This window comes from Myodes glareolus, chromosome 4, assembly GCF_982192425.1.
Source record: "Myodes glareolus chromosome 4, mMyoGla1.1, whole genome shotgun sequence".
NCBI lineage: Eukaryota > Metazoa > Chordata > Mammalia > Rodentia > Cricetidae > Myodes > Myodes glareolus.
This window is the reverse complement of record NC_142029.1, coordinates 121112217-121137409: the sequence shown is the minus strand read 5'-3', so window position 1 is coordinate 121137409 and position 25193 is coordinate 121112217. Positions and strand designations below refer to the sequence as shown.

Genomic DNA, 25193 nt, shown 5'->3' with positions numbered 1-25193 from the left:
AATCGCCTGGGAGGATTAAGGACAGCAGGGGGAGCGAAGGTCACTCATTCAGTCAACAAAAGGCTTTGATAATGTGTCATACGAGCATTGGTCATCCATGGGTCAGAGGGCTGTCGAATGATATTTTCTAGAGCATGGGGTGCCACTACAGGTGTCTGTTGTCCCAGGGTGAGCTTATCAGCATCTTTGACAAGCAGGGCTATGGCAGCAATAGCTTTCAGGCAAGAAGGTCATTCGCTGGCAACAGGGTCTAATTTTTTGGATAGGTAAGCTACTGGCCTCTTCCAAGGTCCCAAAGTCTGAGTAAGGACTCCTCTGGTGAGCCCTGCTCTCTCATCCACACAAAGAGTAAAAGATTTGGTTAGGTCAGGTAAGGCTAAGGCTGGGCCCATCAGTAGGGCCCTTTTAATTTCTTCAAAGGCTTTCTGGTGATCCGTGGTCCACACAAACACACCCTGTCTTTGGATAAGGGGTCCAATGGGGTAGCTAGGTTCACAAACCAGGTATCGATTGCCTGCAGAAGCCAGCAGTGCCCAAGTATTCTCTTACTTGCCTTGGTGTAGTGGGTGTGGGGATCTGAGTTACAGTCTTTTTCGTGGCTTCTGTTAACCACTGCCTCCCATCTCGGAGGGTGTATCCCAAATAAGTAACCTCCATCTGACACAGCTGAGCCTTTTTAGCTGAGACTCGGTATCCCAACTCATCTAATTCTGTTAGTAATTTTTCAGTTCCTTGTCTGAACTCAAGTTCAGTAGTTGCTGCCAGAAGTAAATTGTCAACATACTGAAGCAAGGTTCCATGTGGTTTTCAGCTCTGAAGATGGCCAGGTCCTGGTAGAAGGACTCATCAAAAAGAGTGGGAGAATTTTTGAACCCTTGGAGTAGTCTAGTCCAGGTTAATTGACCTACCAGTCCAGTTTCTGGATCTCTCCATTCAAATGCAAAAATAAGTTAACTGGAATGATGTAACCTCAGTCAAAAGAAAGCATCTTTTAGATCTATAACAGTGTATCATTTCCTGTCTGGTGGGAGCAAGCTGAGAAGGTTGTAAGGGTTGGGGACAGTTGGGTGAATGTCCTAGACCCTCTTTTTAACTTCCCTTAGGTTTTGTACTGGCCTGTAATTGTTAGTGCCAGGCTTTTTGGGAGGCAACAAGGGAGTGTTTCAGGGAGGCTGGCAAGGCACCAAAATACCTTGTTGTATAAGCCTCTGGATATAAGATATAATTCCTCCTCTAGCCTCTTGGCCCATTGGGTACTTACTGACATACTCTTATGGGGGATGTATCGGTCTTTAGCCCCACTACTACTGGGGGAACTCTCACTGCCATTCCCATACCCCAAGTCTCTGCCCGAGCCTTAGAAAATGTGGCTAACCATTCCTTCATGTCAGGGTCTTTGACTGACTTGAGAGCTCATGTAGTTGATACTCTTCTTTGAGTCTCAGGGCCAATATCATGGAGGTGGGAGTCTCTCATGTCACCTCTGGCCCGGTTCGAGTAAATCTGATCTGGGCCTTCAATTTTGTTAACAAGTTTTTTCCTAATAAAGGTGTGGGGCATTCAGGAATAACCAGGAAGGAATGAGTCACTTGTCTTCTCCACAAATCTACAGTTCGTAAGGTGGTCCATGGATATTGTTTCTGTCCACTTGCTCCAATTACTATAGTCTTTGTATTTTTTAGCTTTTTCGATGGTTGTTTCAGCACAGAGTGCTCAGCCCCTGAGTTCACTAGAAAATCCATAGGGGTCCCCTCCACAGTCAGTCTTAGCCTAGGCTTGGGAAGGGGGTTCGAGCCCTGTCCCCTCTAATCATATTCTTCTAGGGCCAGTACCTTAAGGGCCATTCCATTCTTCTCAGGCATTCTCTTGTCCAATGTCCTTTTCCTTTGCAATACGCATACTGATCTTTGTCCAAGAGGTGCCTCTGCCTGTCTTCACTCATCTTTGGTCTTCTGTTGCCCAAGTTCCCTACCTGTCTAGATCCTGTCTTTCCTTTCTCTCATACCACTGCAGTCAAAATTCTAGTCAATTTTCTCTCTTGTCTATGATCCCTCGGGTCTTCTCTTTCTTCTGCCTCCTGCCTCTCTCTCTCTCTCTCTCTCTCTCTCTCTCTCTCTCTCTCTCTCTCTCCTCTCTTCCCCAGTCTCTCACTTATGAAACACTTTCTCTGCCTCCTTAATCAAATCCTGCAAGGTATAATCCTGCAATCCTTCTAACTGCTGTACATTTTCTTAATATCTGATGCTGACTGTCCTATGAAGGCCATAGCTACCACTGCTTGCTGACACTCAGAGGTTGGGTCAAAGGGAGTATAACACCTGTAAGCCTCCATTAAACGTTCAATAAACACAGATGGTGGTTCAACTGTCCCTTGAAGAACCTCTTTTACCTTGTCCAAATTAGTGGGGCATCTTGCGCCCCCCTGGAGACCTGTCATGAGAGTTTGATGGTCGACTGTCAGCCGCTGCCTACCTGCTGCTGTATTGAAGTTCCAATCAGGTCTGTTAAGGGGAAACCTGGCATCTATTTCATTCAGAAGATTGGTTGGTGCCCCATTTGCTCCGGGGACCTTTTTTCAGGCCTCCAACAGGATCCTCTCTTTCTCTTCAGTAGTGAAGAGGACATGCACAAGCTGCTGACAGTCATCCCAGGTGGGTTGGTGGGAAATCATCAAAGACTCTACCAATTCTGTGAGACTGGCAGGATTCTCTGAAAAGGAAGGGTGATTAGCCTTCCAGTTGCAAAGATCAGCAGAGGAAAATGGCCAATACTGGAGGAGTTGAAGGTGGGGTGGGTCCACAGAGGGCCCATAGATGTGCAGCGGCAACATGATTGTTGAATCTGGTCCTCCAGGACCCTGTGCAGGACTCTGAGCATGCCGACTTCGTGTGCCCATAGCAGGCCCTCCCCTGGTCCCGCCACTAGCACCAGAATCAGACATCTGGGGCAACAGGTAAGGGGGTGGTGAAGGGCTCAGTCATTCATGTGGCTTTTTAATCTCAGGATAGATTTTAGGAGGAGCCAAAGGTTGGTTTTTGGGTGAACTCTCAGGCCTTGGCGCTACAGGTTTCTGTTGGCGTTCTGACTTTCCTAGAGCCAGGGCTCAGGAGCCTGGCTTTCGTCTGTGCACCCAGGGCTAAACCCAAGGTGGGGGATCCTGGACCAAATCTTGCCATACAGTAATGTATGGTTGTTGATCAGGATGGGATCCTGGTCCTTCCTGAAAAACAATAGCTTTAGCTTCAAAAATAATGATTAAATAAAAGGTACCCTCTGGAGGCCAGCTGACATCAAGCGCCAGTCACTCCAAGGAACAAAACGTCTACCATTGCCCTTTCTTAATCTCAACTGACAAGTTATGTGCTCTAGCTCTCACTTCAGTCCAATGATCCAGAGTCAAACTCAGAAGATCTTCACCAAAGTCACAAGTAAGACAAAATGAAGACACACAAACAAAGGTTACCAAATGTCCATCTCCAACTAGACAGATGAAACTACTCCAGAAATACAAACAGCTGGGGGGACATATAGTTCCTTCTCTCCCAGGCATCTCCAGGGTCCTTTCTCACCTCCTGGGATGTCTCCCAGGGATGATCTCCTAGCACGTCTGCAGATCACTCCCTCCGTCTTCTCCTGAGACAAGAGCAACTGCAAAACTGAAAATACAGAACCTGTACTCAGCCAACAGTGAAACACAAAGACACAGACATGGCTGTAAACCCGAAAGTACAGAACCTGAACCTGAATTCAACTGCACAGAAACACAAAGGCATGACTGTAAACCCAAAAGTACAGAACCTGAACCTGAATTGAGCCAGCACGAAAACACAAAGACACAGACACACAGACAATGTCTCACCTCCAAGAGGGTCTTCAGAGACAAGGGTGGTCACCAATCATGAGATGAGTCCCCATATGAAAGACCCCTGGTGTGGGGAGACTCTTGCTTAAATCATGGGATAATACGACCCCCTCCCAGGAACTCATGAGAGACCATCCTTGCTGCAATCACACAAAGTTTATTGACAGGAACCAGAGCTCGGGCCAAGACTCATATCCCACACGAAAGGGAGGAGTTTGACCCCAAGTAGTTGGGAGAAGTGGTATTTGAGGGTGGAAACCACAACTCAGTAATCCAAAGTGGGTAGGGAGGGCATCGCATCCTTGAAAAATTCCAAACATACCAGTGATCATTGAAAATTCCGAAAACACCAGTGATAATCACAAGGGGGTAACTCCCTGTTTCTCAAGATTATTCTTAAGATTATAATCTAACTTTATCTTCAGCTAGTTCCTGAAACAGAGTTACTGAACCAGCTAACCTAGATTTTTTTCTGCTAGAGGGGTCTGAATTCATCTGGGTCTTTCACTATTTAGTTTGATCAAGCCCTTTCTTTACATAATTTTGACTGTTCCTGAATGTTTTCCTCCCTCTTTGCTGAATATAGCTGAGCTTTTTACTCAGTCTACCAAGGTGAAATCTAAGGAACATTTTTCAAAGGGGACTTCTGTATTCTCCAGACTTTCAAAACCTCTTGTTTCTTGTGTCCTTTTCTCTTTAATGCTTTGTATATTAGCATTTTTACTAATTTAAATTAGCATTATGTGACTTTTTAAAACAGAATTTTAATACACAACCCAGACTAGCCTCTAGTCTCTCCATTGTGATTACTAAGGGCACAAGAATACACTGTGTTTTGTCTATTATTATATCTTTCTCTTATAATTAAAACTACAGAACAACAAATAAACTCTTCATTTTGTTCTTTTCACAGCCTGAGAACTCAGCATAAAGTTTGTGGTTAAGGCCTGACTACCAATATTTTTTATAAAACATTTAATAGGCATAAAATTTCCCAGTGGTCTGATTGCACTGGGTATCTTCTTTGGGGATGTGGTAAAGACACAAGTCAGAAAAAGAATGAACAGTAAGAAAGAGGGGCACTGGGACACTTGTGAGGTAATATTAACTGACTGGTTTTGTTTCTGGTTTTTTTTTTTTGACTTTACATTGAAAAGTGGTAGAATTTTTGAGTGTATTATGAGGCAAATGAGACTGAATCTGAATTGTTGTTTTTATTTAACTTAATATGGTGTTACAGATTTTGTGAAAAATCTCAACTTGAACTCTCATTTCAACTTTCATACTCTTTAGAGTGTTCTGAATCCAGATGGCCTAGGGTCTAGAGCTGTCCCCAACAAAAATTTGTCCTTTTCTTTACACTATTCTGGACTTTTATCAATTTTATCTTTTTTTAAAGTTTATTAAATTATAAAAGTTTCCATTTCCGCCCCTCCTCCCAACACCCTCCCACTTCCCCCACTCCCTCTCCTCCTCCCTCTCCATCCCTAAGAGTAGTCAGGGTTTCCTGCCCTGTGGGAAGTTCAAGTTCCTCGCCCTTCCCTCCAGGTCCAGGAAGGTGAGTATCCAAAGAGACTGGATCCCAAAAATCCAGTATATGCAGAGGAAACAAGTCCCAGTGTCATTGTCAATGGCTTTTCAGAAAGACTCCGGGCCAGCCACATCCAGAGAATCCGGCCACATTCAGAGAATCTGGTTAGATCACGTGCTCATTCAGTTCCAGTCCATCTGGCCTTGGTGAACTCTCATTAGATCAGTCTCCTTGTATCAGTGGGTGATGGCGCCCGTCGCAGTCCTGATTTCTTTTTTCATTTTCTTCATCCTTCTGCTCCTCATTTGGACCGTGGAGGGTTCCGTCCGGTGCTCCAATATGGCTCTCCATCTGTATCGCCATCCAACGTCGGATGAAGGTTTCCTCTGCTCTTTCCCTCTTTGTTCACGTTCTCCTTCCTTCTGCCTCTCGTTTAGACCTAGGGAGCTAGGTCCAGTGTTTCGACGTGGGTCTCCACCTCCATCTCCCTCCATCGCCAGATGAGGGTTCTATGGTGATATGCAAAATGTTCATCATTATGGTTGTGGGCCAAGGCCGGTTCAGGCACCCTCTCCTCTGTCCAGAGAACAATCTGGGGATCTCTCCTTGGACCTGGGATCCCCTTTATACTCAAGTCTATTGTAAACCATAAAATGACTCCCTTAGTTGAGGTATATACTTCCCTGATCCCATATCTATCCATTCTCCCTCCCCCCATCCCAGTCCCCCGATCTTTCCCCATTCCTCCCCTACTCCCTTCTCTCTAACCCTCTCCCCATCCAACAGCCCCCCCACACCCCCATGCACCCGAGGTTACCTGGCACTCTTGTCTATTTCCAATAACCAGGAGGATAGCTACATGATTTTCGTCAGGTTCACCTTCTTATATAGCTTCTCTAGGATCACGGATAATAGGCTCAAAAACCTTTAATTATGGTTAGAATCCACTTATGAGTGAATACATACCATATTCCTCTTTTTGGGTCTGGCTTACCTCACTCAGTAAAGCGTTTTCTATTTCCATCCATTTGTATGCAAAAGTCAAGATGTCATTGTTTTTTACCGCTGAGTAAAACTCTAATGTATATATGTTCCACACTTTTTTTAACCATTCTTCTATTGAGGGACACCTAGGTTGTTTCCAGGTTCTGGCTATTACAAATAGTGCTGCTATGAACATAGTTGAACAAATGCTTTTGTAATATGTTAGGGCATCTCTTGGGTATATTCCCAAGAGTGGAATTGCTGGGTCCTGAGGGAGGCTGACTCCCAGTTTCCTGAGAAACCGCCACACTGATTTCCACAGTGGCTGCACAAGTTTGCATTCCCACCAACAATGGATGAGTGTTCCCCTCATTCCACATCCTCTCCAGCATAGGCTATCATTGGTGTTTTTGAGTTTGGCTATTCTGACAGGTGTAAGATGATACCTCAAAGTTGTTTTGATTTGCATTTCCCTGCTCGCTAAGGAGGTTGAGCATGACCTTAAGTGCTTTTTAGCCATTCGAAGTTCATCTGTTGTGAATTCTCTGTTCAGTTCAGTACCCCAGTTTTTTAATTGGGTTAATTAGAGTTTTAGTGCCTAGTTTCTTGAGTTGTTTGTATATTTTGGAGATCAGACCTTTGTCTGTTGAGGGGTTTGTGAAGATCTTCTCCCAGTCAGAAGGTAGCCTTTTTGTCTTACTGACAGTGTCTTTTGCTTTACAGAAGCTTCTCAGTTTCAGTAGGTCCCATTTATTTATTGTTTCTCTTATTGTCTGTGCTCCTGGGGTTCTACTTAGGAAGTGGTCTCCTGTGCCTGTGTCTTGTAGACTACTTCCTACTTTCTTTTCTATCAGGTTCAAAGTGGTCAGATTAATGTTGATGTCTTTAATGCATTTGGACCTGAGTTTTGTGCATGGTGATAGATATGGATCTATTTTCATTCTTCTACAGGTTGACATCCAGTTATGCCAGCACCATTTGTTAAAGATGCTATCCTTCTTCCATTGTATAGCTTTAGCTCCCTTGTCAAAAATCAGGTGTTCATACATTTGTGGGTTAATACCTGGGTCTTCTATTCGATTCCATAGGTCGACTTCTCTGTTGTTATGCCAATACCAAGCTGTTTTCAATACTGTTGCTCTGTAATAGAGTTTGAAGTCAGGGATGGTAATGCCTCCAGAAGTTCCCTTATTGTATAAGATTGTTTTGGCTATCCTGGGTTTTTTGTTTTTCCATATAAACTTGATTATTGTTCTCTAAAGGTCTGTGAAAAAGTTTGATGGGATTTTGATGGGAATTGCATTGAATCTATAGATTGCTTTTGGTAGAATTGCCATTTTTACTATGTTCATTCTCCCAATCCAAGAGAAGGGGAGTTCTTTCCATTTTCTGGTATCCTCCTCAATTTCTTTCTTCAAAGACTTAAAGCTCTTATCAAATAGGTCATTCACTTCCTTGGTTAGAGTTACCCCAAGATACTTTATGCTATTTGTGGCTATCATGAAAGGTGATGCTTCTCTGATTTCCCTCTCTGCTTCTTTATCCTTTGTGTATAGGAGGGCTACCGATTTTTTGGATTTGATCTTGTATCCTGCCACATTACTAAAGGTGTTAATCAACTGTAGGAGTTCTTTGGTAGAGTCTTTGGGATCGCTTATGTACACTATCATATCGTCTGCAAATAACGAAAATTTAACTTCATCCTTTCCAATTCGTATCCTCTTGATCCCCTTATGTTGTCTTATTGCTATTGCTAGAACTTCAAGCACTATATTGAAGAGGTATGGTGAGAGTGGACAGCCTTGTCGTGTTCCTGATTTTAGAGGAAAGGCTTTGAGTTTCTCTCCATTCAATTTGATGTTAGCTGTCGGCTTGCTGTATATTGCTTTTATTATATTTAGGTATAATCCTTGTATCCCCAGTCTCTCCAACACCTTTATCATAAATGGGTGTTGAATTTTGTCAAATGCTTTTTCAGCATCCAATGAAATGATCATATGGTTTTTTTCTTTCAGTTTATTTATATGATCGATTACATTGATAGATTTGTGTATGTTGAACCAGCCCTGCATCTCTGGGATGAAGCCCACTTGATCATAATGGATAATTTTTCTAATGTGTTCCTGGATTCGGTTTGCCAGTATTTTATTGAGTATTTTTGCGTCAATGTTCAAGAGTGAGATTGGTCTGTAATTCTCTTTCTTGGTCGTGTCTTTGTGTAGTTTTGGTATCAGGGTAACTGTAGCCTCATAAAAAGAGTTTGGCAATGATTCTTCTGTTTCTATATTGTGAAATACATTAAGGAGCATAGGTATTAGCTCTTCCTGGAAGTTCTGGTAGAATTCTGCATTGAAACCATCTGGTCCTGGGCTTTTTTTGGTAGGGAGATTTTTAATAACAGCTTCTAATTTTTCACGACTGACAGGTCTGTTTAGATTATTCACCTGGTCTTGGTTCAACTTTGGTATATGGTACTTATCTAAAAAAATGTCCATTTCTTGTACATTTTCCAACTTTGTGGCATATAAATTTTCGTAGTAAGATCTAATGATTCTCTGAATTTCCTTTGTGTCTGTGGTTATGTCCCCCTTTTCATTTCTGATCTTATTAATTTGCATGTTCTCTCTCTGCCGTTTGATTAATTTGGATAGGGGCTTGTCGATCTTGTTGATTTTCTCCAATAACCAGCTTTTTGATTCATTGATTCTTTGGATTGTTTTCTCTGTTTCTATTTTGTTGATTTCAGCCCTCAGTTTGATTATTTCCAGTCTTCTACTCCTCCTGGGTGAATCAGCTTCTTTTTTTTCTAGAGCTTTCAAGTGTGCTGTTAAGTCTCCAATGTGTGCTTTCTCCGTTTTCTTTAATTGGGCACTTAGTGCTATGAACTTTCCTCTTAGCACTGCTTTTGTAGTGTCCCATAGGTTTGAGTATGTTGTGTCTTTGTTTTCATTAAATTCAAGGAAGAGTTTAATTTCTTTCTTTATTTCTTCCTTTTCCCAGGGGTGATTTAGTAGTTGACTGTTCAGTTTCCATGAGTTTGTTGTCTTCCTGGCGGAAGCATTGTTGTTGAATTCTAATTTTAGTCCATGGTGATCTGACAAGACACAGGTAGTTACTAATATTTTTTTGTATCTGTGGAAGTTTGCTTTGTTACCGAGTATGTGGTCAATTTTCGAGAAGGTTCCATGAGCTGCAGAGAAAAAGGTATATTCTTTCCTATTTGGGTGGAGTGTTCTATAGATGTCTGTTAAGTCCATTTGATTCAATACCTCCAATAAATCTCTTAATTCTCTGTTTGGTTTCTGTCTGATTGACCTGTCCATTGGTGAGAGAGGAGTGTTGAAGTCTCCTACTATTAGTGTGTGTGGTTTGATGACTGCCTTGAGTTCTAGAAGAGTTTCTTTTACATATGTGGGTGCCTTTATATTAGGAGCATAGATATTCAGGATTGAGACTTCCTCCTGATGAATTGTTCCTGTTATGAGTATGAATTGTTCATCTCCATTTCTTCTGATTAATTTTAGTTTGAAGTCAATTTTGTTAGATATTAGAATGGCCACACCCGCTTGTTTCTTAGGTCCATTTGCTTGGAAAACCTTTTCCCAACCCTTTACTCTGAGTAGGTGTCTGTCTTTGTGTTTGAGGTGTGTTTCTTGTAAACAGCAGAATGTTGGATCCTGTTTTCGTATCCAATCTCTAAGTCTGTGCCTCTTAATAGATGAATTGAGTCCATTGATATTAAGTGATATTAATGACCAGTGGTTGTTGACTCCGGTCATTTTTTTTTATGTAGTAGAATGTATGTGTTTTCCTTCTTTGATTTGTGCTTGTGAATGGTCGCTAGATGTTTGAGTTATTGTAGGCAGTGTCCCATAGGTTTGAGTATGTTGTGTCTTTATTTTCATTAAATTCATTAAATTCATTAAATTCAAGGAAGACTTTAATTTCTTTCTTTATTTCTTCCTTGACCCAGGGGTGATTCAGTAGTTGACTGTTCAACTTCCATGAATTTGTTGGCTTCCTGGGGGTAGCACTGTTGTTGAATTCTAACTTTAATCCATGGTGGTCTGAGAAGACACAGGTGGTTACTAATATTTTTTTGTATCTGTGGAAGTTTGCTTTGTTACCCAGTATGTGGTCAATTTTCGAGAAGGTTCCATGAGCTGCAGAGAAGAAGGTATATTCTTTCCTATTTGGGTGGAACGTTCTATAGATGTCTGTTAAGTCCATTTGATTCAATACCTCCAATAATTCTCTTATTTCTCTGTTAGGTTTCTGTCTGATTGACCTGTCCATTGGTGAGAGAGGAGTGTTGAAGTCTCCTACTATTAGTGTGTGTGGTTTGATGACTGCCTTGAGTTTTAGAAGTGTTTCTTTTACATAAGTAGGAGGCTTTATATTAGGGGCGTAGATATTCAGGATTGAGACTTCCTCCTGATGAATTATTCCTGTTATGAGTATAAAATGTCCATCTCCATCTCTTCTGATTGATTTTAGTTTGAAGTCAATTTTGTTGGAAATTAAAATGGCCACACCTGCTTGTTTCTTAGGTCCGTTTGCTTGAAAAACCTTTTCCCAGCCCTTTACTCTGAGTAGATGTCTATCTTTGTGTTTGAGGTGTGTTTCTTGTAAACAGCAGAATGTTGGATCCTGTTTTCGTATCCAATCTCTTAGTCTGTGCCTTTTTATAGGTGAATTGAGTCCATTAATATTAAGTAATATTAATGACCAGTGGTTGTTGACTCCGGTTATTATTATTTTTTGTTTATTTGTTTAACAGAGTTTGTATTTGTCCCTTTTTTGAGTTAAGCTCGTGAAGGGTCGCTAGATGTCTGAGTTATTGTAGGTAATGTTGGCAATGTTGGATTCCTTGGGTTGCGATTTTCCTTCTATTACTTTCATTAAGGTGGGTTTGTGGCTACGAATTGTTTAAATTTGTTCTTATCTTGGAATATTTTGTTTTCTCCATTGATAGTGAATGATAGCTTCGCTGGGTATAGTAGTCTGGGTTTGCATCCATGGTCTCTTAGTTTCTGCATTACCTCTATCCAGGACCTTCTGGCTTTCATGGTTTCCATAGAGAAGTCCGGTGTAAGTCTGATAGGTTTACCTTTATAAGTTACTTGCCCTTTTTCCTTTGCAGCTCTTAATATTCTTTCTTTAATCTGTATGTTTTGTGTTTTGATTATTATATGGCGAGGGGATTTTCCTTTTTGATCAAGTCTATTCGGTGTTCTGTATGCTTCTTGAACCTTCATAGGAATATCATTCTTTATGTTGGGAAAGTTTTCTTCTATAATTTTGTTGAATATATTTTCTGGTCCTTTGATCTGTAGTTCTTCTCCTTCTTCGATCCCTATTATTCTTAGATTTGGTTTTTTTATTGTGTCCCAGATTTCTTGAATGTTTTGTGATGAGAATTTATTGGATTTGCTGTTTTCTTTGATCAGAGCATTTATTTTCTCTATGGTATCTTCAGACTCTGAGATTCGTTCTTCCATCTCTTGTATCCTATTGGTTATGCTTGATTCTGTAGTCTCTGTTCGTTTACCTAGATTTTCCATATCTAGCTGGCCCTCGTTTTGTGTTTTCTTTATTGCCTCCATTTCAGTTTTCAATTCTTGAACTGTTTCCATTACCTGTTTGATTGTTTTTTCTTGTTTTCCCAGTGTATCATTCATGGAGTTACTCATTTCTTCAAACTTTTTTTATATTTCTCATCCATTTCTTTACTCATTTCTTCAATCTTTTTGTTGTACTTCTCATCCAGTTCTTTAAGGGAGTTATTCATATCCTGTTTAAGGGACTCTATTGCTTTCATAATGGCATTTTTTCCCGCTTCTTCTGAATTAAGAGGTTCAAGACCTTCTATTGTAGGGTCATTGGTATCTGGTGTTTTCATGTTGTTTTTTAGATTGTTGGAGGAGTTCTTGCCTTGGCGTCTGCCCATCTCTTCCTTCAAATGCTTTCTATTGGATCTTCTGGTACCAGGTCAGATTCCCTTGTTGGGCAGGGACTTCACTGACAGAAGGTCTACCTTTCGGCAGGTAGTCTATTGAAACACAGGCACTCCCTCCTGCCGGGTTGTACTTACAGCCCCAGCCCAGTGTGCAAAGGAGCTGCTCTCGGGAGATCTTGTGGCCCCAGAGGGGAGGGGAGAAGAGAGGATGGTGTGCCTGGATAAAGACTGGGACAGGATGTGGGAGAGCTCCGCAGGGAGGAGCCTCCTCTGCCTGGTGACCAGAAAGTCGAGGGGGCGGGGAAAGTCTGAATTCCTCCTAGCCAAAGCCCTCGGGACAGGAGAAAACTCACCCCTCCTCCAATGGATGTCTGCTAGAAGATCACTGTCTCTTGCTGGCTAGGAGTGTGGCTGAGACAGAGCTTACCTGTCCTCAGGCAGGCTCTCAAAGCAAAGGAACTGCCCCTGCCGGCCTGAGCCCACAGTTCAGGCCCAGCGTGCAAGGGAGCAGCTCTGGGGAGATCTAGTGGCCCCAGAGGGGAGGGGAGAAGAGAGGAAGGTGTACCTGGATATAGGCTGGGACAGGATTCGGGAGAGCTCCGCAGGGAGGAGCCTCCTCTGCCTGGTGACCAGAAAGTCGAGGGGGGCGGGGAAAGTCTGAATTCCTCCTAGCCAAAGCCCTCGGGACAGGAGAAAACTGACCCCTCCTCCAATGGATGTCTGCTAGAAGATCACTGTCTCTTGCTGGTCAGGAGTGTGGCTGAGCTGAGACAAAGCTTACCTGTCCTCAGGCAGGCTCTCCAAGCAAAGGAAATGCCAGTGCCGGCCTGAGCCCACAGTCCAGGCCCAGCGTGCAAGGGAGCAGCTCTGGGGAGATCTTGTGACCCCAGAGGGTACGGGGGAAGACGACTTTTATCAATTTTAAACAAAGAAACTAGGCTAATGAACTTATGCTGCTCTTCCACAATTACCATTCTTCTTTCCTCACTAGATTCAATAAGGGTCTGGCTAGCTAAGAAGAAATATATAAGCCTTCCAAATTAAAAAGTAGGAGGTAGAAATTTTCTCAAAATGTAGTAGTTTATGAATCCCAGTTGATAAACAATAATGTTATGTGAATAATTGAATCCATTGGCAGCTTGGTAGTTGTAACTCTGCTCTCAGCTGTAAATCCTGAAGTTAATTTATTTGTAAATAAACCTTGAGGAGAGACATTATTTTTTAAAACATTTTCTTAAAATTAAAGACTACCACGTTACATCAAAGTTTTGATGTTGTAGTTTCCCAACTGCCCAGACTCCTAAAGAAATCACACAGGTACTGTATTAATAAAATCACTGTTGGCCAACTACTTAAGCATATTTGCTAGCTAGTTCTTACATCTTAATCTATAATTAACCCATCTCCATTATTTTATATTTTACCGCAAGACTCGTGGCCTACCAGCAAAGTTTCAGTATGTCTGTCTCTGGCAGCGTCTCCATGGCTCCTCCTCTGATTCAGCCTTACTTCTTCCAGGATTAAGTTTAGTTTTCCTCACCCAGCTCTGTTCTACCCTATCAGTCTAAGCCAGCTTCTTTCCCCTCTGTTTCATATGCTCTATATGTTTCACAGCATACAGATGGGAAATCCCACATCACTTTTGTCTGGATAAATTATCCCTAGGTTTGTTTCTATTTTTTAGAATATTTACAGGAATGTGTAAAGTAGGTTTGGTCAATTTTGGTGTTCTAGATGAGTCTTCTAAGGAGCAGGAGGCTTTCCTTTGAGTGTCTAATATGATCAGATAATGCTAGTAGCAACTCCCCATCCCAGACATAAAATTGAAATGTCTCTAGATACTGCCAAATGTTCAGTAATGGACAGTAATGGCTCCAGTTGAGAGTTATTGGTCTAATTCAAAGGAACCTTCTTTCCATGGGATACGTTGGCTGATTGGATGTCAATATTATTGTTTGCTTAACCCATTCATATACAGCTAAATCTGTGAGAATGGATCTAACTCTGCCTTAATGGCTAATACATCTCTTCACTTTGCTTCCATTGCTGATGTTCTTGGCACAACTTGAATGGGGTATTCAGTGCCTTCCATAAATATAGGACACAATTCTGGGAAAACCTCTCTGAGTCCTCAAAAGACAAGCAAAAGAAAGTAGAGTGGAACTTCTAAGTTCCCAATTTTGTCATCTTAAAACTCCCCAATATTTCCCAGTCTAGATAATTCAATGAATCCTTTTCTGTTATTGGGCAAAGACAGGGGCGGGGGTATATTTTCATTCTAATTTAATGCTAATTTAGCCTTCTAAGGAATCATTTTTTAATGACAATTTTTTTCTCTTCTCCAACTCCAAGAATTCCCCTTGTTTAACCATCATCATTCTTGAATTAAAATAATTCTCCTTCTGAACAACTTTTAAAGAGCAGCCTGTCTTTTGATAGGAAGCCAAGGTGGAACTTCATGGTCTTCACTGAAATTGTGGCAGCTGAAATGTTTTTGTCTAACAGATGTTATGAAATTTACTAATTATAGATTCACTCCTTCCTTCCTCAACTTAAAACAATCACACTGTGATCATTGGTCCAAACTGATCTCAATTGTAAAGACTGAGTGTCACTTGAAAAACTGCAGATTACACAATGTAATAATAAAAATAACCTTTTAGAACAATGGGGGGGCGAGAAGAAAAAGAGAAGGAGACTAAATATATTGCTAAGTTTAGAAAATATACTCTACATTTATTTTGTCTGTAAAAGATATATTGAACATCTTTCATAAGAAATAGGTACATAGTTTTCAAATAGTTTGCTTTTTTAAAAATAGGCTCACTTCTGAGTCCAACCAATGTGGAACACTTAGGCAGAATTACTGCTCCCATCTTAGAAAATAGAAACCCTGAAAATGAAATAGAGAGCTATCTTTTGTGACACTGGACACTAATCTCTGAAAAGTGGTGAGATTCGAGGACTAGAGAACAAATGAGATGGATATTGTGTTTGTCTCCCTTCCTAATAGGAGATCACAGGGGGATGGATGAGTAACATATTCCTAGTATTAAAAACATGTAGCTGAGCATCTAGGGAGACCAGACAGGCTAGAGGTGGCATGCAGAATACAGGAGCCAAGGATTGTACAGAGATCACTAAAGATTCTCCCAGTGTCTTCAACAAATATTCCTCAAAGCTCTAACTATTACATGTGCAGAAAAACCTTCTTCATGAAAGGAAAGAAAAGAGAACAACCTGAAAAATGGGAACAAGGGATCTGATGTTTGATTCAATTTTTTAAGAATTTCATACATGAATACTAATTTTACATTATTTCTACCACTACTTCTTTTCCCCTCCAGTTCCTCCCATGTCTTCCTAATTTCTCTCAAACTTATGAATTCTTCTAAAGGTATTGTTAGTTTACATACACTCACACACAACACAAGGTAGACACTTTTTACACTCTGTCAGTATTCTCATAGGGATTGGGGGAAACTGATATTTTGCTGAGCCTGACCTGGAGAAGGCATTGCCATTCAAATGGATCTGAGGCACTGGGATCCTTGACATGGCTATGTTCCTGTCAACAAATCACATTTACTCAGGATTTCATCCACTACCCATGTTTGGCAGCCTTCAAAATGCCATAAATTCCATATACGGGGAATACCACTTAAAATGTTGTTGCCTTACTTATGAGAGAATAACTACACCTTCTTCAAACACTGTCCCAGGGGTTCCTACATATCTTGAAACAAGACTACAAAGGAACAGTGTCTAACTGCATTCCAGAACAAAGCTCAAGAATATTTGTGAAAATCTAACACTCTCCAAGGTCATTTCAATCTGGCACCTAATAAAATGTGTCTAAGCATGGAGAAAACTGAATGCTGACTCATAATGAGAGCAATCAATCCATCAAATTGATGGATGTAGAATGGAAGCAAATGCTGGTAGAATAGAGCATTCAAAATAGTTTAAAGTACAGTACATATGCTTAAATTTAAGTTGGCATCTGGGAGAAAAAAATCAAAACTTTTAGAGAGTGAAAAGTATAGTATCTTATATTGAAAGCACATTAGATCTAGAATGACTTGCAAAGAGAAATATAAGCCAATTTGGAGATTACAGTAGAAATCCAAAATAAACAGAATGTCCTTTTAACTGAACAGATCATTGGAATCTTTGTAAAACTACAAGGATCTAAACATGCCTACAAGTAGAGTCTCAAAGAAGGAAATGTGGGCAGAAAAACATCAGTTTTGAAAAATTTTTAAATATAATGAAACTATATATCGGTAGATTAAAGGGCACTGTAAATCCAAAGCATAAAAAACAACAAACATCATGCCAAAGGAAATCATAACTAAATTATTTAAAATTCTCAAAGAAAAAGTAGCTAAAAATATCTAGAAAAAAATGTATGTTATGTTCAGAACATAAGTTGATTTGCTTTCAAAGACAATGTAAGGGATCAGCAAGACAGCTGAGCAGGTAAAGGTGTTTGCTGTCAAGCCTGATGGCTTGTCTTGCATCTCTGGGACTCCAAATCGGATGAGTGAGGACTGAGTCCAGCAAGCTGTCCTCTGATCTCTACATGCCCGCAAAACCACCCTCCAAAAAATGGTAAAAGTGGCTTAAAACATCTTAAAGACACAATGCAAGAAAGAAACTAGAGAAAACACCTTAAAGTACTTATAAAGGGGGAATTTTAACCTAAAACCTTCATTCCCTCCCTCCCTCCCTTCTTTCCTCCTTTCCTCCCTCTCTCCCTCATTCCTCCCTCCTTCTTTTGTTCAGGGTTAGAGATGGAACTCTGAACTTGTGCTGGATATGTTGTCCCTCCACCACTGAGCTGAATCCGCAGCACTCAAACTAGACCTCTACAATCAATGAAAATAACCTCCCTTGTAAAGGCAAACTTTACTTTTTAACATATACAGTCTATATATAAGTATAACTTATATATAAGTATATATAAGTATAACTACTTATACTTATAAGTATAAGTATTTATAAGTTATAAGTATATATAAGTATAACTACTTATACTTTTTAACATATACAGTCTAAACAAATACATTATTAGGGTCCTGAGACATAGAAATGAGTAGAAGGAAAATGGTACCAGGTGGCACTCTGGACCAACAGAAAGCGAAATTCTTGTAAACGGCAACTTCACAGGGATTATCTATAAAACTGCGAAGTTCCTTTGACTTTTGATATTATCTTCCTAAATCTGGAGAGTTGAACAATGAGGATGCTCCTAATTGTGCAAAATCATGAAGGAGAGACACAAAATAATAACTGGGCCCTTAGTTAAAGGAGAAGACCTACCTTCACAAGCTAGATCACGCACTTGAGAAGTGATGTAGATAGACAAATAAAAGGTAATTTTTATTGTATTTTATTTATTCATTTGAGCAGACTTCCATAATGTGTGTGGAAATTGGAGTTATATTTTCAGGAGTTACTTTCTCCTACCTTGAGACAAAGTTAATGCAAATCACTCTACCAGAAAGACAGTTCTTTTGTTCCCCCAATAATTTGAAATAGTAGTTAACTGCAGTTCCAGAGGATCTCACGTTCCCTTCTGGCGTCCTAGAGGACTAGACATGCATATGTCCACTTACATATATGCAGACCAAACAACCATGTACTTAAAATACAATTTAATAAAAAGACTATTGCATGGAAAATAGAAACAACTATTTAGTCTCCAATTCTTTTTCTATTTCCAGATGCGGATAGGTATTCATTCAGGCTCTGTGCTAGCTGGTGTAGTTGGGGTGAGAATGCCACGATATTGTCTTTTTGGAAATAATGTCACTCTGGCAAGCAAATTCGAATCAGGAAGTCATCCTCGGCGCATCAATGTCAGCCCAACAACCTATCAGTAAGTGTTCTCTAAATTCTCCCCCTTGTCTTTTGCATTGACTTGGTATTATAGTCTGTCATCTGTAAGTCCCTGTCCCTTTTCTTGATTCTGTCAATTTTCAAGAAATTATGAGTAGTTCTGCCCAGTTTAAAATAAAGCAATTGTAACCTAAACTTTTGTTCAGACCCAGATAAATTGGGAAGGAAATCTGAGAGTCAAGTGAGAGATAAGTAAGTTTGTCATTTTCAAAAGTCTTGATCCTTCTGTGATATAGCTGCTTAAAACAGAATCATAAATGTTAAGGGTCTGCAGTATGCATTGCATTGTAAGTTCTAATTTTTCAAAAGCTTCTCATTGTTTCTTAAAAAAATAAAAGAAAATATAGTTCACTGTTTTCAATACTGAATTAGGAAGATAAGAACCCTGGAATTAAATACATATTTAATTTAAGAAACCATGTACTCTGTCTTTAGGTCCTTTTTGGACAGTACTACACATTTTTTTCTCCTAAACCCATCCTTATTTTGTGCTTGGTAGATGTCACATAGTAGATATTAAATTCTATGCAGGCAGAGGCAGTTTTGGATTTGACTCATCATTATCTACCAGAATTTTGAAAAAAAAAAAGTTAAACACAAACTAAGCACTTTCCCAACATTTACTGAGTGGGCCAATGTTTGTAAGGATGGGTTGCGTCAGAATAAGTAATAAAGACCAGTCTGAAAATCTCCCATCCACCCTGAGACTTTGGCTTTATTCTAGGCATTATCACACAAATTTTTAATCATAATTTATTACTTAGGGTTTAGAAACTCTGTGAAAAACTATTTTTGTTGTTGTTGTTTTTGGTTTTGGTAGTTATTTTTTGTTTCTCTGGTTTTTTTAGGCTTTTTTTTTTTTGAGACAGGGTTTCTGTGTGTAATACACATTAGTTGTCCTGGAACTCATAAAGATCAGCCTGCCTCAGCCTTCCAAGTGCTGGGATTAAAGTGTGAGCCACCACCAGCCTGCTCAAAAATTCATAAGTAGAAAAGAGTATAAATGGAGACTTTTCTCTGTCTTGCCTGCTCTCCCTACAATAGCTTATTAGACAACCATTCAGAGGCTTAATATTATTTGTAATTGTTTGGCCAATGTCTTAGGCATATTGCTGACTAGCTCTCACAATTAAATTAATCTATTTCTGATAATCTGTGTATCACTACATGTCCATGGCTTATCTGTGATGCCCTGGCATGTTACTCCTTCTATGGCTACAAGATGTCACCCTGACTCTGCCTTCTTTCTCTCTGTAACTTTGAATTTCCTGCCTGGCTTTATTCTCTCTGGCCATAGAATGAAACAGCTTTATTCACTAACTAGTGAGAGAGATACATAGTCACAGCATACGAAAGGACATCATACATCAAAAGAGTGACCACTGAGGTTTTCAGTTGATGTGATTATTAAAAAAAAACTCAAAAAATAAAGATAGGAAAATTGGTTATAATAGTAAATAAGACAGCAACATTCTGAGTCTCTTCATACCATATTTTAAAATAGGAAATTGAATGTCTTTTAGACAAATGATACATACTTCTAGATCTTCAGAAATGAATAAGAAATTATAAATATAAGTCAAAAGATATTTAGGATTGGGGACTTATTTAAATACTCAATGAAGATGGAGAGCTGTGTATTAATGCCTTAAAGACACACCTCTTACTAATCAAAGGATTTCAGGAGATGTTGCGTATCATATTGAACTCTCCTGACCAGCCTGTCTTCATTTGCCTTACAATATTTACTAAATTTGCGGTATTTGTAAAACCAGTTTTCATTTAAATTTTTCCATTTTTTTTTCAGTCATAATTCTGGACATGCAACATTACTTGACACAGCAAATTCAATGCTAGAAATGTAATTAGCAGAAACCAGTAATTTTTTACCATAAAAAATCTATATCATAATATAAGGGAAATTTGCTGAAAATCAATTATGTTTTTATACTTATACTCACAATTCTCTATCTTCTGGGAGACTTCATTTACAAGTAATAGTGGTGCATTAAAAATGAAATGTTCAGTGGAAGCTTGTCTACCATAAGCACAGCAGGCTGGTGTCCATGTGACCCAGTGATGGAGTCTCTGCCGACCACAACCATCTGGTTGCATTGGTGCTAATTCTGAGTTTTATAATTTTTTCACATTCCATTTATCACAATCCTTACTGTTGAGTAAGGTATAAAGAACTGAATGATTTCAGTGACTATAACCATTGGAGGAGTTTGTTCTATTATCATCTCTCAATCTGTGCCCTTCAAAAATCATTTGGGTTCATAGATAGACACACTGCTTGGTTGCTTTTTCCTTAAGTCATTCAATTCCAAAGAATGCCATATATTTTTATATTTCGTATATCCTCAGAATAAACATTCCTCTTGTTGTTTCCTACCCTTTTTTTCCTTCTTATTACAAATATTTGCAGATGGCCTACTATATTCTATATTCTAACCACTATAATGGACATTGAGTTTCTAATGATGAGGAACTACTAGCTGGTAGGTAAAACAGAATAAATAATCAACTGCCTTAAAGTAGTGTGGAGGTCAGGAGACCCTGGACTGGAGAATGAGTTCAAGAGGAAGAGTAGGCTAAAATGAGGGTGGAAGAATAAACTGCTCAGACAAACAAGGGCAGGTGAGGCTTTCTATTTCATCCTAAAAGCAACAAAAACAATTAGGCAGAGGAGAGATGTAATCCACTTCAAGCCTTTAAGATATCACTGAAGTTGTAAAACGGGGAATGGTAGCTGGGGCTGCACAGTCAGGAGGAAGATAAACAACCCAGTGATGGGAGCATAGCTTTCCTTACCCAAGTGTTACAAATGGAATACTCAACAAATTACTGACACTTTATACCTCAGTACTTACTATTTGTGCCTTGCCACTTACTCCAGGTTTTCCTACCCTATTGTTTGCAGTTCTGCTATTTCAAAATCCAATTTTCACATACTAACTTTCTACAGATAGATATTTTTCAAATAATAAAATTTTATTTGCATTGTTAATATGCATAAGTGCTATTTTACTATAGTATTTTCTTTATAATTCTGCTTTTAACACTACACAGGTAACATAAAAACCCACAGACACACACTCTACTTCTCCTGAGTACTACAAAATGAAATGCCAGGACTCACCTTGTAGTAATTTTCTCTACAAAGAGGAAGACTGATCATTCTTTAAAAAAATAGAAATCTGTGAAGTAAAACTGAGTATAAATTTCATGGGGAATGAAATTTGTATTCTTGATCAAATATAATATTCTATATTTCCTGATTACCTTGAAATCTTGAGAAATTTTTACGTGATTTATTTTAGTAAAATATTATGACTATCAAGCTATGAGATCAGGATTAACTTGATATGAGAATAAATTGAAATACTTAATAGTTTACCCCAAATATATGTTATTTGAGACATACAAATAATTGATTGAAAGTAAACACTTTTATAACAATATAACAATTCTGAAGTACGAGAAACTAAAAGATAGCTATATCCATGATCCTAGCACTGGCTTATTATCATGTTTGCTTCAATTACTTTTCAGATAAAAATGAATAAAGTGTATGGATTTAATTTGAAAGCATCCCTACCTTTCATTGTGAGAAGCATTGATATGTTTGGTGTGATTCAAAATCCAGTTTTATATATTAGCTTTCTAGAGACACATATTCTTTGAGCAATAAAATTTTATTTTCTGTGGTTCAATAAACATAAGTGGTATTATATTGTAGCATTATTTCAAAAAAATTTGGCTTCTTTTAAGCAAAATTTCCTGTTTTTATAATATATCCAAAGTGAAGTATATAGTTCTAACTCTAATGAGTTAGAAATCAGTTCCCTTGTGATATATGGAACATGATTTTTATAAGAATGTGTTTCCCCCTAAAGGAGCAGTTTTGTTTTCTACTTTTTACTTCTTAGAGCTTGTGCTCCTAATGGTATTGCTTCCCTAGTCTTTCAAAAAGTTAAACTGTAGCCAGGAGATGGTGGTGCATGCCTTTAATCCCAGTACTCCAGAGGCAGAGGCAGGCAGACTTCTGTGTGTTTGAGGCCAGCCTTGTCTACAGAGTGAGCTCCAGGATACCCAGGGCTATACAGAGAAGCAGTTACTTGAAAAATAAAATAAGCAAATAAAATATTAAATTGCTTTATATTTCATATGATATGAGAATTTCATTTGCTAAAGTTTCCTTTACTAAGAAGTATCAGATTTTTAATATCGAAATCAGTGTAGAAAGGGATAAACTGTTAGAAGCCAGAAGCAGAACTTTGATTTACATTCTCATTTTTGTTGACATTGGTAAGTCCTCATGTTGCATGGATACTCAGGATCATTTCCTCTGTGCCTACAGCATTTTACGTTAGTTTTATGCACTGACAAAATAATTATTGAGTCTTAAATTTGTCCGTGTTTGATGATCTCATTTTTATCAAATAGTGATATTTATACTCATCTTTGTTCCTTATCATTTTACAGAAATTGTACACATTAGAAACAATTGTCTTGCCATCTTGGAAACCCAAATAGTTGTTTATATTAATGATGGCTTCACTAAATCTTCAATTGTCATAAATAATTAACTGATAATCTTGAGCAGAATTAATTTTATCTATGCAAACTAAAAATGTAGTAATTCTTAAAATTCCTTTAATATGAAAATTTCCTTAATTCTTAAAAATTCTTGTTTTTTCATTTTATGTTTTAGTAATGTTTCTTTTACATATGTGGGTGCTCTTGTATTAGGAGCATAGATATTCAGGACTAAGACTTCATCTTGATGAATTGTTCCTGTTATGAGTATAAAGTGTCCTTCTCCATCTCTTCTGAATGATTTTAATTTGGAATCAATTTTCTTAGATATTAGATAGGCAAATCCACTTTTTTCTTAGGTCCATTTGATTGGAAAACCTCTTCCCAACCTTTTACTCTGATGTAGTGTCTGTCTTTGAGTTTGAGATGTGTTTCTTGTATACAGTAGAAGGCTAGATCCTGTTTTCATATCCATTCTTTTAACCTGCATATTTTTATAGGTGAACTGAGTCCTTTGAAATTAAGTGATATTAATGACCAGTGATTGTTAACTCTGGTTATTTTCTGGTAAAAGTTTGTGTGTTTCCCTTCTTTGTGTTATACTGTTTGGGGGTTAACAGATGTCTGTGTTTTTGTGGGTGTAGTTAGTTTCCTTGGGTTGAGGTTTTCCTTCTAGTACTTTCTGTAAGACTAGGTTTGTGGATATGCATTGTTTAAATCTGTTTTTGTCATGGAATATCTTGGTTTTTTTTCTATTGATGGAAATGTGATGAAATTTTTGTGATGTAAATGAAAGCTTTGCTGGGTATAGAAGTCTGGGCTTGCATCCAGGGTCTCTTAGTGTCTGCAGCACATCTATGCAGGAACTTCCTGCTTTCATGGTTTCCATTGCGAAGTCAGGTGTAATTCTGATAGGTTTACCTTTATATGCTACTTGACCGTTTTCCTTTGCAGCTCTCGATATTCTTTCTTTATTCTGAATGTTTTGTGTTTTGATTATTACATGGCAAGGGGATTATTTTTGATCCAGTCTATTTGGTGTTTTGCAGGCTTCTTGTACCTTCATAGGGATATGCTTCTTTAGGTTGGGAAAGTTTTCTTCTATAATTTCGTTGAATATATTTTCTGTGCCTTTGAGGTGGAGTTCTTTTCCTTCTTCTACCCCTATTATTATTATGTTTGGCCTTTTCATGGTGTCCCAGACTTCCTGAATGTTTTGTGTTAAGACTTTGTTGGAATTAATGTTTTCTTTGACCAAGGAGTCCATTTCTCAGTGCCTGAGATTCTTTCTTCTATCTCTTGTATTTGGTTGGTCATACTCGTCTTTGTAGTTCCTGTTCATTTACCCAGATTCTCCATATCCCAAATTTCCTTGGTTTGTGGGTTTTTTTTATTACCTCTATTTCAGTTTTTAAATCTTGAACTGTTCAAATCTTGAACCTGTTTGATTTTTTTTCTTGTTTTTTTGAGGGGGTTTCTTTGAGGGATTTATTAATTTCTTCCATTTTTTGTTTGCTTTCTCTTCCATTTCTTTCAGAGAGCTTTTCACTTCCTCTTTAAAGGTCCCCATTATTTTCATAAAATTATGCTTATAGTCCTTTTCTTCTACTTCTTCTGGGTTAGAATGAACAAGTCTTTCTGTTTTGTGTCTGCTTGGTTCTGGTGTTACCATGTTGCTTTTAAGGTTGTTGCAGTAATTCTTGCATTGACATCTACCCATCTCTTCCTTCAAATGAGGTCTGCAATGTCTTGATGTCTTGGGCCAATCCTTGCTGAGTATTTGGGAGTTTTTCTTGGACTTCACTGAAAGCTTCTGAGGTCTTAATATACCTGTTTTCTTGGTCTTTTCTCCTGGTTTGCTCTCTTGGTTCGCTCTCCTAATCCCCTCAGTGTTGTAGCTTGCTCAAGGTCCCATTAGTATTATAGCAAGTTTTTTATCTCTTAGGGAAGATGAGGTTAGTAACTTGGATGGGTTTGGGTATTGGGAGATCCTAGTCACAGGGAACTCCCTGCTGGCTCTTAGGTCCTCTCAGTATTGAAGCAAGCTGTGATTCAGAATTCCACAGAGATTGCAAACAAATAGGTGGGTTTGGGGGCAGGGTGTAGCTAGTAGTTTTGATGGTGGCTGAATGGGTTGTGGGGTAGCCTAGCCACAGGGAAACTCCTTGCTGGCTGGCTAGAAAAACCAAGGGAGTTGGCCAAGGGCCCCTGGGGTTTGTCCCACTGGGGAGGTCCTAGAGAATGGGACATCCAGCCATGTGGCTGTTCACTTACCTTTTAGGTCCCATAAGTATTCGTTTTTCTCATTTTATAATTAACAGCTAGGTTTCTTAGAGTGCCTACTTTTTCCTCAAGTGTGAAACACCTTTTATTTCTGTTAAAATCAAGCTTCCTCCCCAACAACTCTGTAG

General features: G+C 39.0%; 1 protein-coding gene across 1 annotated transcript in view; it reads left to right on the top strand.

The window, feature by feature from the left end:
• The window catches only part of Gucy1a2 (guanylate cyclase 1 soluble subunit alpha 2), a 331775-nt gene that overhangs the window by 268997 nt on the left and 37585 nt on the right, over positions 1 to 25193 (top strand). Inside the window, exon 7 of the mRNA XM_087905901.1 lies at positions 18066 to 18220. Within this exon, the coding sequence (XP_087762027.1) occupies positions 18066 to 18220 (155 nt within the window). The remainder of the gene's footprint in view (positions 1 to 18065; positions 18221 to 25193) is intronic.